Source organism: Curcuma longa, chromosome 20 (genome assembly GCF_044706935.1).
Source record: "Curcuma longa cultivar G26 ecotype Majalengka, Jawa Barat chromosome 20, ITB_CL_G26_1.1, whole genome shotgun sequence".
NCBI classification, from domain to species: Eukaryota; Viridiplantae; Streptophyta; class Magnoliopsida; order Zingiberales; family Zingiberaceae; genus Curcuma; species Curcuma longa.
Window position 1 is genome coordinate 5258576 of NC_133880.1, and position 15204 is coordinate 5273779.

General features: G+C 40.3%; 3 protein-coding genes across 3 annotated transcripts; 1 reads left to right on the top strand and 2 right to left on the bottom strand.

The window, feature by feature from the left end:
• Nucleotides 1-157: 157 nt before the first annotated feature.
• Nucleotides 158-1933, bottom strand: LOC141813857 (9-cis-epoxycarotenoid dioxygenase, chloroplastic-like). The gene has a single exon (XM_074701854.1). The coding sequence runs from the start codon at nt 1931-1933 to the stop codon at nt 158-160; it is 1776 nt and encodes a 591-aa protein (XP_074557955.1).
• Nucleotides 1934-4986: 3053 nt separating this feature from the next.
• Nucleotides 4987-9055, bottom strand: LOC141813815 (TATA box-binding protein-associated factor RNA polymerase I subunit B-like). The gene is made up of 4 exons (XM_074701802.1): nt 8329-9055; nt 7441-8244; nt 6462-6586; nt 4987-5627 (listed from the first exon to the last, which is right to left on the bottom strand). The coding sequence occupies exons 1-4, from the start codon at nt 8984-8986 to the stop codon at nt 5064-5066; spliced, it is 2151 nt and encodes a 716-aa protein (XP_074557903.1). The 5' UTR covers nt 8987-9055; the 3' UTR covers nt 4987-5063.
• Nucleotides 9056-9359: 304 nt separating this feature from the next.
• On the top strand, nt 9360-14555 carry LOC141813899 (uncharacterized). Its single transcript, XM_074701898.1, has 8 exons — nt 9360-9614; nt 9784-9892; nt 11573-11688; nt 12356-12475; nt 12585-12673; nt 13369-13506; nt 13953-14196; nt 14371-14555. Exons 1-8 carry the CDS (start codon nt 9360-9362, stop codon nt 14521-14523), a joined length of 1224 nt encoding a protein of 407 aa, XP_074557999.1. The 3' UTR covers nt 14524-14555.
• The last annotated feature ends 649 nt before the right edge of the window (nt 14556-15204 follow it).

The following is a 15204-nucleotide window of genomic DNA, read 5'->3' on the forward strand; positions in this document are numbered from 1 at the left end:
AGCCCCAGGCTCAGCTGCCTTACAAACCCAAAAGTAAGTTACTTTCCTCTTCTTTCTGCATCCCGTGTCCTGATTAAACAGTGTGCTGCATCGCATGATGCAGTACTCTGCCGTTAATCTCTGTCATTCCCTTTGTAATTAGTGCTCTAATTAATCTCTAAGCTTGTGACTCCAGCTCCCTGTTGCTTACGAAGGTGCCATGGAAGCCGTACGGCACTCGTGACGGCAGCTCCACTGCGGCCTCCAGCTGCATGTTTGCAGCGTTCAACACCAGCAGCTCCGACTTGGACGTCCGCTCGTCGTGCATGAATGTCACCACGTAGCCGTCGTCCTCCTGGGAGCTCGAGTCCCTAGCCACGAAGCAGGGTTCGCCGCCGTACCGGCCGTCGCCGAAGATGAACTTTCGCACTTCGCCGGTGGAGAGGTCGACCTTCGCGAACCCGGAAACTCTCGGCCATGGCTCTGCAATGGCGAGGTAGGCGTAGCGGGTCTTCCTCCCCAGCTTGTTCCGGTTCACCATCCCGGCTTCCAGGTTGAGTTGGTTCGCCGGAGCTAGAATTGGGCGGCGCGTGGACTTGCCGGTCCGGAGGTCGAGTCGGATCTCCGAGAGGATGCTCGTGAGACTCTCCTCAGACTCATTGAAGATGGAATCCGGCGGTGTCATGCATGAGCCTATCACCACCACCTCGCCGGTGACCGGCTCTTCCCACGCGTTCCACAGGTGGAAGCAGAAGCAATCGGGCACGTCGATCCACACCATCTCGGCGGAGCTGGCAGCGTACTTGGGCAGTACGCCGAAGCGTGCCGCCTTCGTTCCATCGTACATGACCGGAGAGCCGCCGCGGAGCATCTCCGGCAGCTTGAACACCACTTGCTGGTCCGGCACCACCACGTAGTTCTCTGTGATAGCGAAGTCATGAATCATGGTTGGCTGGTCGAGGGGGATCTCCACCTCGGAGGACTTGTCGCCATTGGGGGTGAAGTAGAAGTATTTGAGGTAAGGCTTGCAGATGAAGTCATAGCTGAGCGAGAAGAGTTCCCGCGAGACAGGGTCCAGTTTCGGATGCGCGATCATGGAGGAGCGCAGCTGGCCGTGGAAGTCGTACCGCCCCACGGTCTCGAGGTCGCCGGAAGGGGTGATGCGGACATGGTAAGGAACGTCATCCTCGGACATGGCAAGGAGGCGGTCGGCGAAGTAGACGAGGCCAGCGTTGGCCACGCCCGTCCCTCGACTACCGTCCACGAGCCCGAAGAGACTCCGCGCGTAGAAGAGTAACAAGCGCGCGATGCCCGAGTGGCCATGGAGCTCGCCGATCGCCTTGGGGAACACAGGCTTCCCTAGCTCGCGCTCCTGCTGGAGGCGCTCTGTCTCAGTGTAGCGGCAGGCGTACGAAGCGGCTTTACCATTGAGGGCGACGAGGTGCACCATGCCGTCGCCGTCAAAGAAGTGGTGCCCGGCTACGGGATCGAATTGGGGATTTGCGCCGTTGCGGACGTAGACGCCGTCGATGAACGGAGGGATGCGACCGCGAACAGGGAGGTCGTAGCAGGGCGGCTGCTCGTCGACCGGTGCGAAGTTGCCAGCAATTTGCACGGCTGGATCTGCAGTCCTCGGGAGAGGGTGCGGCCGCTCGAGCACCTCCGATATGAACATGTCCTCGACGGCGTCGAGAGCAGCCGCTGCCAGCCGCTGGACCAAGTTCCACTTGGCCCGGCTTGCGGGCTTTGTGACAACAACTCTGGTAGCTTCTTTGTCATAAAGCCGACGGTAGGACGGAGTGGCAGTGGTGACGGCGACGGCAGCGTCGGAGCTGAGAGAATTTGCTGGGGAAGAGCACCGAATTACCACCGTGCTGTTTAATCGGTGACGGTGTTTGTAGTTGGAAATTGAATTGGTTGGTGAGTGCACTGTGAAACCGGTAGTAGAAGCCATGGACGTCGCAGTCGGTGTGCGATCTGTATCACCACTCGCTTGTAAGCTCTGAGGAGTTGTGGGAGGGGAAGGCAATTTCCAAGTGTGTGGCAGTTGATATGAAGACGGGGGAGGGAGGGGTTGCTATTTATCGACCGTCCTTGGGAAGAATTAACCACGTGATCAATGTCGCATTGAATAGAATTTTCCGTTTTCTCAATTCTACCCCTGAAAGATCTCAAATCAAAGTTGAGTGTCACATGATGCTAGTTCGTTACTTGCTGCTCCAGTGGTTGACCAATGTCTTTATACTTATTCTATTTCTAACTAGTTGATTTCATTGCCTTTGTTTGGTAACATGTAATGCATTTTAATTTCCTTTTCTAGATTTCATTGCTTTATTTATTTATTTATTATTTTTCATACAAGTTATTTGGAACTCAAACACTATTGGAGCTTTAATTTTTTAAAGAATATTAGATAACTTAGTTTTTGTTAAATTTAGATTTCTGTACTTAAAACTTTTTTGCATAATTTTTAGTGTTGTGCATTATGCACGATTTCAAGAGCTACAATATCCAATACATTGCTATCAGTAGTTTTTAATATACGTCGAGTGCAGTAAACATGTAGAAAAAAGATGTAGACATGCACGAGTATAGGAAGAAAATAATTCTCAAAAAAATTGAAACCTTAAGTTAACCCTTTTTTGCATAATTTTTAGTGTTGTGCATTATGCACAATTTCAAGAGCTACAATATCCAATACATTGCTATCAGTAGTTTTAATATACGTCGAGTGCAGTGAACAGGTAGAAAAAAGATGTAGACATGCACGAGTATAGTTATAGAATCGTGCACGGCCAATTAATTACAACAGACAGAATCATCCACATGGAAAATTTTGAACAACTTTGTGCTTCTACGCTAAGCATTGCCCAAAAATAGTGAAAAAAACAAATTGGTCAACAAATTCTAGTGATTAACACACAAGTTTATGGCACCACTGACCTTTAGTTAGTTTAATATAGTGAGAAGGTTAAGTTCCACAAGTTAAGTCAGTGAGGTGCTTTACTTCTCACATGTGACTTATGTTCTTCGTTCCTCTAGCTTTAGTCAGCTCACCTCACTCGTGATGGCACAGAGTCCCTCATCTTGTGAATTCTTAAACCTGAGTATTCAGCTTTGGTCCTGCTGAGTTAATGCCTTATCCCCTACATTCAGTCTTTGTTGCTTATTAGAAACTCTATTTAGGAGCTGTTTGAGTCTAACAATCAACATGCACAGATTGGAGGCCTGTCGCATTCCACAGCAAACATTTGACAAACATTTTCCATGCACCTTTTCACATTAACTCTTGATGCATGTATGTTCCACGAACAGCGCACTGACAAAAACAACATGAGTTAAAGAGAACTAACTCATCCGAGATTCGACGACATTGCTGTCGAGTCTTCCTTTCTTGTCCATAAATAGCTGGAACATATCACTCGCCAAAGAAGTTAAAAGTAGTCAAAGACTTATGAGACTGAAATGCCGGCTTTTGTTCAGTTTTGATGTATGTCTCAGCATATTCCTTGTGCGACTCCGAGACGTAATTTGCATGCATAACTATTGCGTTGCACTCCCACATAAGCATGCATGACTACTACTCAGAATTGAAGGTAGACATGTGATCAAATTTTTTTTCCAGCAAGTGATTTAGTTGGAGTGTAATTGCTTGCTTTTTCATTAATCCAAAAGATCAAATGGATTAGGATTAGTAGAAAATTTAGTCCAACACGCGTTTCTCATTGCATTTGTGGTGCCCTTCTTTCTCCACACTTGTCCTCTCCTTGATTTGGCTTAAACTTTAGGACGTGTCTTCATATAAACCCTGTATGCAATCAATAACTTGGCTCTTGTTGACACTAGAACTTAATTGTAAGGTTTAGAATTTTAGTTGTAGAAATTTTGATTTTTGAGAGTTTTGCTTACTATACTTGAGTGCAGATACATTGTACTTTTTTAAAAATAATTTAAATATTCGAGTTTCGTCCTCTTAAATTTTAAAATAGATGATTTTCCTCCTTGATTGATTTAGTAGATAAATTCAAAGTATAATTTATACACACTTAAAAGAAGAGTATATATTGGTACTTGTCATATAGATATATAATTTTTTTTAGTTAGCACAAGGTATTCAGTCCTTCGAACCGATTAATTTTGAAATGATTGGTCTAATTTCACGAAAATTTTTCACCGATCACTAGAATAAATTAAGAAAGTGTGAATGATGATCTAATCTAACAATCAGCGTTCTTGAGTCTGCTATATATTTGAGACAATCATCATAAATTCATTGTAGTTGAGTCTTGAATTTCATATGCCTAGTCTGTCTGATGGGCTTAACCATCACATTGTGCCCTGGGGCTGCAGATACATAGTACTTGGAGGGCTAATTTGCATGCATATATTAATTAAAAAAACAAATAAAGGCAGTTTCAAGTAAGATTTTTTTATTAAGAATAGCAATAAAAATTATTGGAATATGAGGTTTATTTTGATTAGTTGATAACATTTTATTCATTAACACACTAATTTGTGTACTATTTTGAGGTTTATATTCATCAGTTTTAAAAACCACATTAAGTATCACACTGATTTTTGTACATGAACATCCTCGTTACTAAAGAAATAAAGTCAATTTGCTAATTAAATAAGCTAGTGCAAGGATAATTTCAGTTTTTTATGATTAATATACAGAGTACTTATGGTAATATTTTGAAAGATTTTGAAAAGATAAAAAGTCAGCTCCCTCTTTTTTTTTTAAAAAAAATTATTTTTTCTTCTTTTCAACACTGAACTTTTTTTTTAAATTTATTTATTTTTAAAATGTGACTATGAGGGGAGCAATTCTGCGGCATTGTAGTCAGTCTTGGCCTCAGGATTAGGGTCTCAGAGTTTAAGGAAAGAGATGCAGCTTCAGAGAGTTGTGTGATTATCTAAAATGCCAGCTTCCAGGCTTGTAAAATGGATTTGTTGAGATGAAGTAACCAACTTATTTGGAAGAACGAAAATGAATTAGTGCTTCAAATAAGAAACTGTGAGCATCACTTCACCACAAAAAGAACCTTCATGAAGTACAAACTCTGTAGCTTTTGGCATAAGCACTATTCATCATGCGTCTTATGCAAAAGATCAGGTAGTCCATTCAAGCTCATATCAATTCGTCGTTCGAGCCAAGTAAGTCTTCTCTCAAATTTCTGTACACCAAGATGCATTAGCTTGATGTCAAACTCAGCAATTTTTGCACAAGCCCTTAGTAATATGTAATAATCAGCATGTGCAGCAAAAGTCAGTTTGCTATCTATTTTCTTTCTACTGTAGCGAAGATAACCATCTGCCCTACCCCGACGTCTTGGTGGAAGGTAATGAAACCCATGTTCCTCCATGATTATTTTCATTCTTTCAACTGCAACATTTCTCAAGGGTTTCAATGATGAATTACTAACTGCAGGTTTCTGGATTGGGTCAGCAGAGTTACATGGAGTGCCATTTTGATCGGCTGTACCAGTATAATCATCATGGACTGCCTCTCTGCTTGCATGTTGGATGCAATTGCTTTGTTCTTTTAGCTTCTTCAAGTCAAAGAATGGAGTAGCAGGTACTTCATCTCTCTGTCTCTTACCGTTTGAAGCAAGAAAGTCGACTTTTTCGTCCTTATGAGTATCATCCTGCGATGGGAGTAAAACTAACTCTAGAAGCAAAATCACAATGAAAAAATCAAGGGGAAAAAATGTGTATTGTTTTAGTTGGGGACAAGCAGATTTGCAGTGCATGAATATGCATACCAGAAGATACTCCTCAAATTTAGGTAAAATTTACTGGAGCAAACCTTTTACACATTCAGAAACAAGTGCAAAGTTTGATTTTTTTTTCATCAAATCCTAAAGATACACTTCCAAATATTTGCAATTTTTTAAGGAGCATCTGGTTCATGGAATGACAGTTTCCCATGAGGAAAAGTATATTCCAGTTAATGTGTTTTCCACCAATGTATTGGATGACACTGTAAATTGACAGAATGTAAGAATGCATTCTTGGTTACATGAATACATTAACAAGAATATGTTTGACAAGAATGTCATGGGAATATACTTTAGTTTCCGATATTACCATTAATTGCATCTAAGGCCCGCTATAGAAAGGGTATTCCTCCATCGAATTCTATGCATAAGATTAAGGACTCTTGAAACTCACCTTTGATTACATTACCTAGAGTTTTCTTTGGTGTCCCTTTATACCTCACATCTTTAGTTCTAATAGCTTTAACTTATCTACACATAATCTTTGGTCTTTGAGCATATTCATATTATTCAATCATTTTTATTGACTTATTTAATTATTCACAAATAGTAATATATTTTTATTCTAGTAACCTCATACATTCATCGTAGCACACAAAATATTAAGATAGCAATAGCTCAGTCAGCTATTTCAATTGTAATGCAAAAGAATCTGTAGTTGTCAAGGGGAGAGAAACAAAAGAGCTGCTGAGTAATGAGTACCTCTTCCTTCTGATACCATTCCCACATTCTTTCTATTAGTGTTTCTTCGTCATATAAGCTTGTCATTCGGGCAACAATAACATTGCGGCAGTACTTGAGATAGGATTTTAAGTCTCTTGAATAGTCTGTCAATAATATAGTACATGTTAATTGATGGAGCACTAATAACAAACTGCTTTAGCTATGCCTGATTTGTTGGTAATCAAATAATAAAAATGAAATGACAACATGCACATATATAATGGCAAAGAATGACTGATATAACAAATAAACAAAGTTCTCAAGAAAGAAGTATAAAGACTAACACAGCAATTTTCCACTTTTCATATTGTTTTTTGATGAAGTTCTAGTTGTTGAGTCAACTCAGACATAAAAGCTTAGATCTAAGCATACTTAATCAACTCAGACCATTCTATTTAACAAACTAAACTGAAATACAACGAATGAAGAATGGGAAGAAAATAATGCCATGGTTGCAGCACAGCCAGGGAAGCAAGTGGATACTTAACTGATTAGCTAAAAAAGAGCTGGTACTCCTTTATCAAAATAAACCAGCTTAAAGAGTCAACTACATGTACTCTTGATGTTGCATTTCAACAGGATCCAAACCACTAAAACTTTTATATTTCATTATCAAGCTACACCTCGCACTTGACTAGCCTAAACCAAACTAACATGACAACTACATTGTACTAATTGACCAGTTTTAGGAATTATAGCTCAATGCTATATTTATTTCACCTGGTTTAGGAGCTACTAGCAGAAGGTAAGTAAACTCCAGGTTAAATCTACTAAGAAATAGAGCTCCAATTATAGAAGTTGTCTAAAAACATCTTGCTATTTTATAAACCTAGAAAGGAAAATTTTCAAAATAAATTCAACCTCCAGGAATGGAGGCTGTCTGAAGGACTCTTGCAGGTATCAGTAATGTAAATATTAATCAACTATTAACAGAACAAATGTGCTTTAAATTAGTTACCTGGCACATTTATGACCCTATCATAAGTAGCTTGAAGAATGTCCAGCAACTCCTTGGCATTGAAATATGAATTTTTTATGTATGGCAAATGGTTAACTTCGAAAGAAACTTCTGTCGAACCACATTCTTTAGCATCAGAACTCTGACTGAAGCAACCATGAATGGGAGTTTGATCGCTTGGAGTATCTCTTACATCCGACAAAGTCATTTCCCAGAATCCTTGGCCGTGTATGTTATACAGCATTCGTATTGTGACAATTAAAATTGCCATAACACAAACACGAGTTGGTAACTTAGAAACATTACAAGACAACCAAAGATCTGGAGGGATCGACCACTCGTAAAGACGGCATGCGTGTGGAAGTATACTTTCAGTTGGAAGGGAGAGATCTTTCAAGTACCGAGATGCAAGAGCATAGAAATTCACAGAGGGGAGGCGTAGTCCAATTGTTTCAGCAATAGAACCGGCTACACTTTCCAACTGCCAAGCTCCAAGAATTCGGACAGGTCGGAACATGAGCCTCGAACTCAATGGGCAAGAACTCTGAGGATTTCCGAGGTATTTATCAAGCAACACAAATGCTGTGAGATATGGAAGTTTTGCCTCTGATGCCCATCTGTGAATATCAGTCGGCAGAATTGCTTCTCGTGCAATATGGCAAACCAAAAAAGAAATAGAAAGTGAAGAATATACAGGTACTGTCTTCCTCAATGCACGAAGCCAGATATATACAGCTTTCTGTCCATATGCATTCCGTGGATCTATGCATTTAGTTCTAGCGCGCTTCAGAGTTTTCTTCTCTTCTGTAATTGAAACACACACAGATAATTATTTACATAAGAAAAAGTTAGCATGGGATGAAGCATGCAGATGGCGAAGACCCATACCTGGTCTTCCATGGTGGGATTGAGCAAAGGCAGCCTCAGACACCTGAATCGTCTTCTGTGCCCAACCTTCATCGAACACCATGGACGAGGCCACATAGCGCAACCAGATAGTCCCTGCGAGACCGCAAATCATGGGGCTCACGCCGAACTTCTCTACAAGCGCTTCGCATTGGAGCTGAAGGATCACCTGTAAGCCCTGTATGTATCGCATCCGGATCCCGCTTGCGAGCGCGTCCGCGTCCGAGCACGGGCCCGTTGGGAAATCCCTAAGCGCTGACGGCTCTTCCTCGAAGCCGTATGGAGGCCCCTTCTCTTCCTCCTTCTTAGGGTTTCTTCCGGAGGCGAGCGAATTGGCGAGGGAGCGAAGGATGTCATCTTTGCGGACCGCGGGGGTAGGGGCCTGCGACTGGGTCCGGGGGCGGCTGCGGTAGAGGGTGTAGAGCGCACCGGATCCATGGTTGTCGCCCAAGATGTCCTCCATGGCACATCCAGTGTCGACAACGTCCTGGCTCTGGAAGCCGCACTGCTGGCAGTAGTAAAAGCCGTCGTCGCCGCTGGCGAAGTCGGTGCCGCCGCAGGCGTCGCAGTAGAGGCGGGGACCGTCCTCCTCGCGCTTGACGCCGGAAAAGGCGGATACGTCCCAATCCATGTCCTCCATCGCCGGCGAAAAAGGGCGAGGAGAGGGAGGATGGGCGGCGGGCGGAGTGGGGCGCCGTTTCGGTTCAGGTTTCGGAGGCGATGTGGTGTAAACCTTGAAGAAGCATTTTGACGTAATTTCATAAAATTAAAAGAGTTAAACATAATTAAAAAGTTAATAAATTGTGGGGGTAAACTGAAATTTTTATAAGATTGGACTGGGCTCAATTCCTTGGCCCGGCCCGGTAATATGCCCAGCAAAGGAAAGTTATCCGGATCCGGATTCCGTCGCTTTTATCGGGTTTATTTGCGCAACCGGATCCAAAGTGGTAGTCAAAATCCCTCCCCTGGGTCTTTCGCGGCGGACGTGCCACTTTCGCTCGACGCTCGCCGGAATGTCGGGCGGCGTGCCTCCTTCCTCGGGGATCCCTCTGGCTCCCTCTTCCTCTTTGTCGTCGGGGCTTCCTCCTCCTCCACCTCCTCCTAAGATTCTCCTCGCCAAGCCAGCGGGCGGTGCAGGCTCAGCCCAGAGACTCGGCCGGGAGGACGATCCCTCCGCCGTCGTTCACCGGTCCCGAAATGCCCAACAGCCCGGATCTTTAAACCTTCTCTCCGAATCCTGGGAGTTTCACACCGAGCGGATCCTTCCGGTTCGCGTTTCTCTATACTTCGCTAGCATCCTCACTCTTTAGTCCTAGAGCAGTGGCGAACTTTCAAACTGATGCTTTCTTCGTCGCTGAATTACCCCTCGTAGTTCATCACTAGCGGTGAACATTGATGAAGGACTCTGAGCCGATGATCGTTTTTTTTTTCGTGCAGTTTCTAACTGAGAACACCGATTTCACTGTGATTGGAATTATTGGACCACCTGGGGTTGGTAAGTCTACTATCATGAATGAGCTTTATGGATTCGACGGAAGCTCCCCAGGTATAAATCTTCCTGTTTTGAATGTGTTAACGGTTTTTTTTTAGTTTGAAAACTCTGGCTGAAGAAAATAATGTGATTTTGAAACATTTTGTTTCTTCTTTGGTTGACCCTTTAGGAAGGTATCATCAAAGAGTCTTGTAAGCTTATCCTTTTTAAAATTCATTAATTTTTCCATAAACAAGGCGCTGAATCATGAGATTTGGCATAAGAAAATCAAGATAAAAATCCAGTTCAGCGTCTTGTGATATAATGAAGTCCTCATATATATATTTTTGTTATCTCTTTTATTGCTGCCGTGGCACAACAATAAAGTTGTTGTCGTGTGACCTGGAGGTCACGAGTTTAAATCTCGGAAATAACCTCTTGTAAAGTATGGTAAGGATGTGTACAAATGACCCTTCCCTGGGATCAGCATTGATAGGATCTTCATGCCCCGGGCTGCCCTTATCTCTTTTATTGCAGAGATGTAAATTTGTTGTGTGATTTGTTATGTCTTTGTAGATCCAGGTAGCTATGTTGTCTGTGTTTTTTGTTTGTTTTCTTTCTGTCCTACACTTCTGGATCTTCTATAAAGTCCACAATTGGCCTTTTAAGAGCACGAAGCTGAAACTTTAACGACTGAAAAATGGACTGATTAAAGTATTATTTCTCCTTATTTTGCAATGTGAACTCTTGGTTTATTTCAATACAAGAAATTTTATTACTATTATTATTTTAAGGTTTTTTCATTCAGTTTTCTCAAGAAATAACCCCTAAATTTTGTGAAAGCCTGGCTGTTAGAAATTAGTGAGCACTGTGCTTAATATTTTCTGAACTTAGGTGCAAGGGAAAGAAGCCTTGAAGCTTAAAAAACACTCATCCGAAACACAAGCTAAAAGATTACTTGCTATCTTGGACTTCGTCTGAGTATAATACTAGAAGTACTCAAGATATGCCCACTCATTTGTTAATAATACAATTCTGGCCCCATGTTGCTACTGAACCAAAAGGATTTTCTTGACAAGTTGGTTTAGAATGTGGAGTAATTCATTATTGTAAGTTTGTAATTCTAGACCCAGCAACCTTAGAAAATTTATCAAATGAAAACAAATTACTACATTATAGTACTCAAACCCTGACATGACTATCGGATATGATTACAGATTTAGATGTCTTATATCTCATTTTATATCGAATTTTACACACGATCAATTGAAATGCCAATAGCAAGTTGGACTTCTAGTGTCAAAGTGTCCGATGTGTACTGTACGTATTAGTGATAAAAGACTTTTGAGTATCAGAGTTCCTAGGTAATAGAAAGCACTGTGAATAAATACTTCTAGATGCAATAAAATTTGGAAAATAATCTAAACGAAGTCAAGTCTGTGGTAGGGGAGAATATTGATTCATACTTTCTTTAAGTGTTCAATGTTGATCATATAATATGGTATCCCTACATGTAAAATTACCATGAGCACAGAATGCCATTTCTAAATGCTGAGAAACAAATATCCTCCATGCAACATTGTGGATGCCACACATGCTAGACATCGTTTGCTTTGGGAAATTATAACATTCTAGTGTATATTAAGTATTTTCCAATTAGATTTTTTTTTTTACATTTGTTTGTGAATGCACTGCTGTGGACAACCGCAAAGTGTGGATAATTTGTCTTCTGAAAGTGCAAAAATGTTATTGCAGGAATGCTTCCGCCTTTTGCTACACAGTCTGATGAAAGTAGAGCCATGGCAAAACACTGTACAGTCGGTATTGAATTGAGGGTATCATCTGAACGACTGATACTTCTTGATGCCCAGGTTAGTTGATGTGTGAGTTTTTTGGTAACAGATGCATACATGTGATAGGACCTGCATTTGGATCATCATACCTCTTGTTTTTAATTCAATTTCATGACAGAATATGATTGATGCTAGAACAGTATTCACCCAGGTTTTTAACACTTTGTTCTTCTCATTCAATTTTCTTCTTTAAATTGCACATCAAGGGATTTAACTATTCATTTTTTCAGAGTTCATATAATGCTTGATAATATAAACTGTCTCCTCTTTCATCTTTATACAACCAAGGAAAATTTTGGAGGTTGTCCTTCGCTTGCTCATGTTCTCTCTTCAAACTATTTAGTGTTTTGATATGGCAATCAAATCATTCAATTTTAGTAATTATAGAAACTTGGATGATTATATTGGTGTGCATTGCACCTCATGTCCCAAGGGGCAGCTTGATTTATAGCATATGGATTATCACTTTTGTATGAAGTGTAACCCTTATCAACATTGAAGTTTCTTTGTTTAGTTTAGTTGCATAGAGATCATTGGAGGTATAAGATTCATGCAGTCAATCCCATATAGTTGAGCCAAAGACTGCTTAATGACGATCTGCATAGCACTTTAATTTGTTTAAGAATGCTTTGGTGCTGTAACATCCTTTTCTGCTTACATTTGTCAAATTTTACTCTATATGCAGCCAATATTTAGCCCTTCTATATTAGTAGATATGATGAAGCCCGATGGTTCATCTGCTATTCCTGTTTTGACTGGAGAGTCCTTACCTGCAGATTTAGCTCATGAACTGATGGGAATTCAGGTTAGATGTAGAATCAAATCCATTTCTATATATACATTTTATTATCTGTTTTAGTGGTTTCTGATTCAGCATTTTTTATTTTGTTGTGTGCTGCAAGAGACTATTCTAGCTGGGCGTGTTTCTAGCATCTGTTTGCAATGTTTTGTTGGTTGTCTCAGAAGGGATTCACGACTTCAGTGTGTGGCAGCTTATGCTTACGGGCATTCTATCTCAAATCATCATGGTAGTTGTGGAGTGGGTAGCACGGGGTAGCCATTGCTCATATTAGAGTCAGTATGTGAGCTTTAAGATTTAGTATGACATAATTCCATAGTTGTGATCATCATTGGATTTATTACTTCTTCTGATTCATAGTATCTTTTTACAAGTAAAAAATTTCTGGCAGTCAAAACTAAGTAATTCAATGTGTTTCTAGCATCTGTTTGCAATGATGGGATTCATGAATTCAGTATGTGGCTGTTTATCATGGTAGTTAGTGGGTAGCATTTTGACAATGGATTCCATTTACACTTTCTTATTATACAACAAGTCCCTGAGAACATTATCCAATTATCTAATTGCATGGTATGTAATGACAGACTGAAATAGCATGTTCAAAGGTACTTGTTCCATTTTAAACTAGTGGATACATTCTAAATTATGGGACTTTAAAGTTACTGCATGTACTAATTTGTAAGAGCTGATTACACAATGAGACCCCTTGAGCTTAACCTCTGTCCAGTAAACTAAAAACTCTTTGCTAGTTCTCAATCAAACTTCATTCATTGACTTCTTATGGAAACCTGTAAAGGCTAGCACTACATCTCTAGAACTTTGTTTTGCTTCATTTTATTCAAAATTCAGTCAGATTGCTGTACCCGTCGGCATTATATAATGTATTCTATATTTTAGCAGGTTGATTTATTGAAGCATGGAATACCAGAACCATCTTTACTGAATTCTGGTAATTTTGCACTAGAAAAGGAAGTCAGAGGCAATCTTCTGGCTACTAGTGAAGATTTGTCAGCTGCCCTTGTTTTTGTCCATTCAAAGTGAGCATCATGTTCATTCTTCAACTATCTTATACACATTTGTCCCACCTTTTTTGTAGACAGGAATGAATTACTACTGGTGTATTATCTACAACATTCGACCTGGATAATTCTAACTTTTCAGTTTATTGTTGTGAAGTTCACGTGCACACATATAATATGAACCAAAGAGGATTACAAAAAGAAAACTGGTATTGGTTCTCTTGTGCTAGTAAAATTTTCTATTCAACTCTCCATGGATTTTGGTGATTTGCACATTGCTTGAATTGGTAGCTAGAATGTTTTCCAAGGTCATTTTTGTTTTTTATCTTGATCAACTCATATGGCTTGCTTATTTAATTATATCGCTTAATAGCTATGACTCGCATTGGGACCTTCACTTGGAGGTCTTTGCCGCCAATATGCTGTTAGAATCTTTTTCTGATTATTTATCTGATTTTTTGTAGACTACAAAATCAAGATTTATCTCTTCTTAACGGGTCCCTGTTAAGGAAAGCATTGTTGCAGTTCTTCCATTCATCCTCTTTCAGAATCAACAAATCTGGAACTACTTCTCTGAGCTCGACAGCGAAGGATTCAGTCTCTGAACAACCAGATGTGTTTCTGCTCCCTGTGAGAGAAAATAACATGCAAAAACCCAAACCACAATTTGAGAGCTATTTTTCTGCAGTAGGAAAGCTACGGGATCAAGTAACGTTCTCCATCCTTCAATCTATTGTCATCATCTCTTTTTAAGCATTACATTTAGAGGAAAAAAAAAGAAGATATTAATACACTTGTGTTTCTTGTTTCGACACTAAGCATGAGGAAAAAAGGTGCTTAATTTGTTCTTGTAATTTGTGATCGTCTTATCTTTTTCTTTAGATATTGTCGATGAATGGCCATCCATTTGGGAGGAACATCTCTGAGCGTGAATGGCTGCGGAACTCGGCTAAAATCTGGGAGTTGATAAAGAAATCCCCAACCATTTCTGAATACTGCAGGACGCTTCAGGGTTCCGGATTGTTCAGGAAATAGCTTTACTCTTTGCCTTCACTGCCTTTGCTTTGGCCATTTTCGTTCCAAAAATTCTCTTCTACAAAGCACAGGTATCGGTTACTTTCGACTTCGACGTTCATGTTAGATTCTAAGCTCACACACATTCATGATCCTCGAGTGTTTTTATCCAATCTGATAACACTAAGACTGCAGAGATCATCATTTCGAAACATTTCGGTGTGTTAAAGTCAGTTCTATTCTCAGAACAAGTCCAAGGAATTATCACTGTGACAAGTAAGAACTTGAAGAGTAAATATCTCAATATTTTGGTTGAAGAATAGTTATCTCCATATTTTGAAGAAAATTAAACATGATGAATATCCATTGTTGATCACCAAAGAACCATAATAATAGAAAAGTAATGATTTATAGCATGAAGAATATCCATGAATGTGGCATGACACTCACAACTAACGTTCACTTTAAACGCTCCTATACGTTGGTCTTATTAGTGATAATAGAAAAGGATCATCGTTTAGTCCTTGAGCTTTCCTATTAAACATGGCAAAAGATATAACGTTCACTTTAAGCGCTCTTCAATGTCAGTCTTACAATTATTTGAAAGGGATAAATCACAGTGATCGAACGGTCTGGGAGAGATTTTATTCGATTGTTCTTTTGAGGATTTAATTCTTGCTTTCATATCATAATTTATCATTT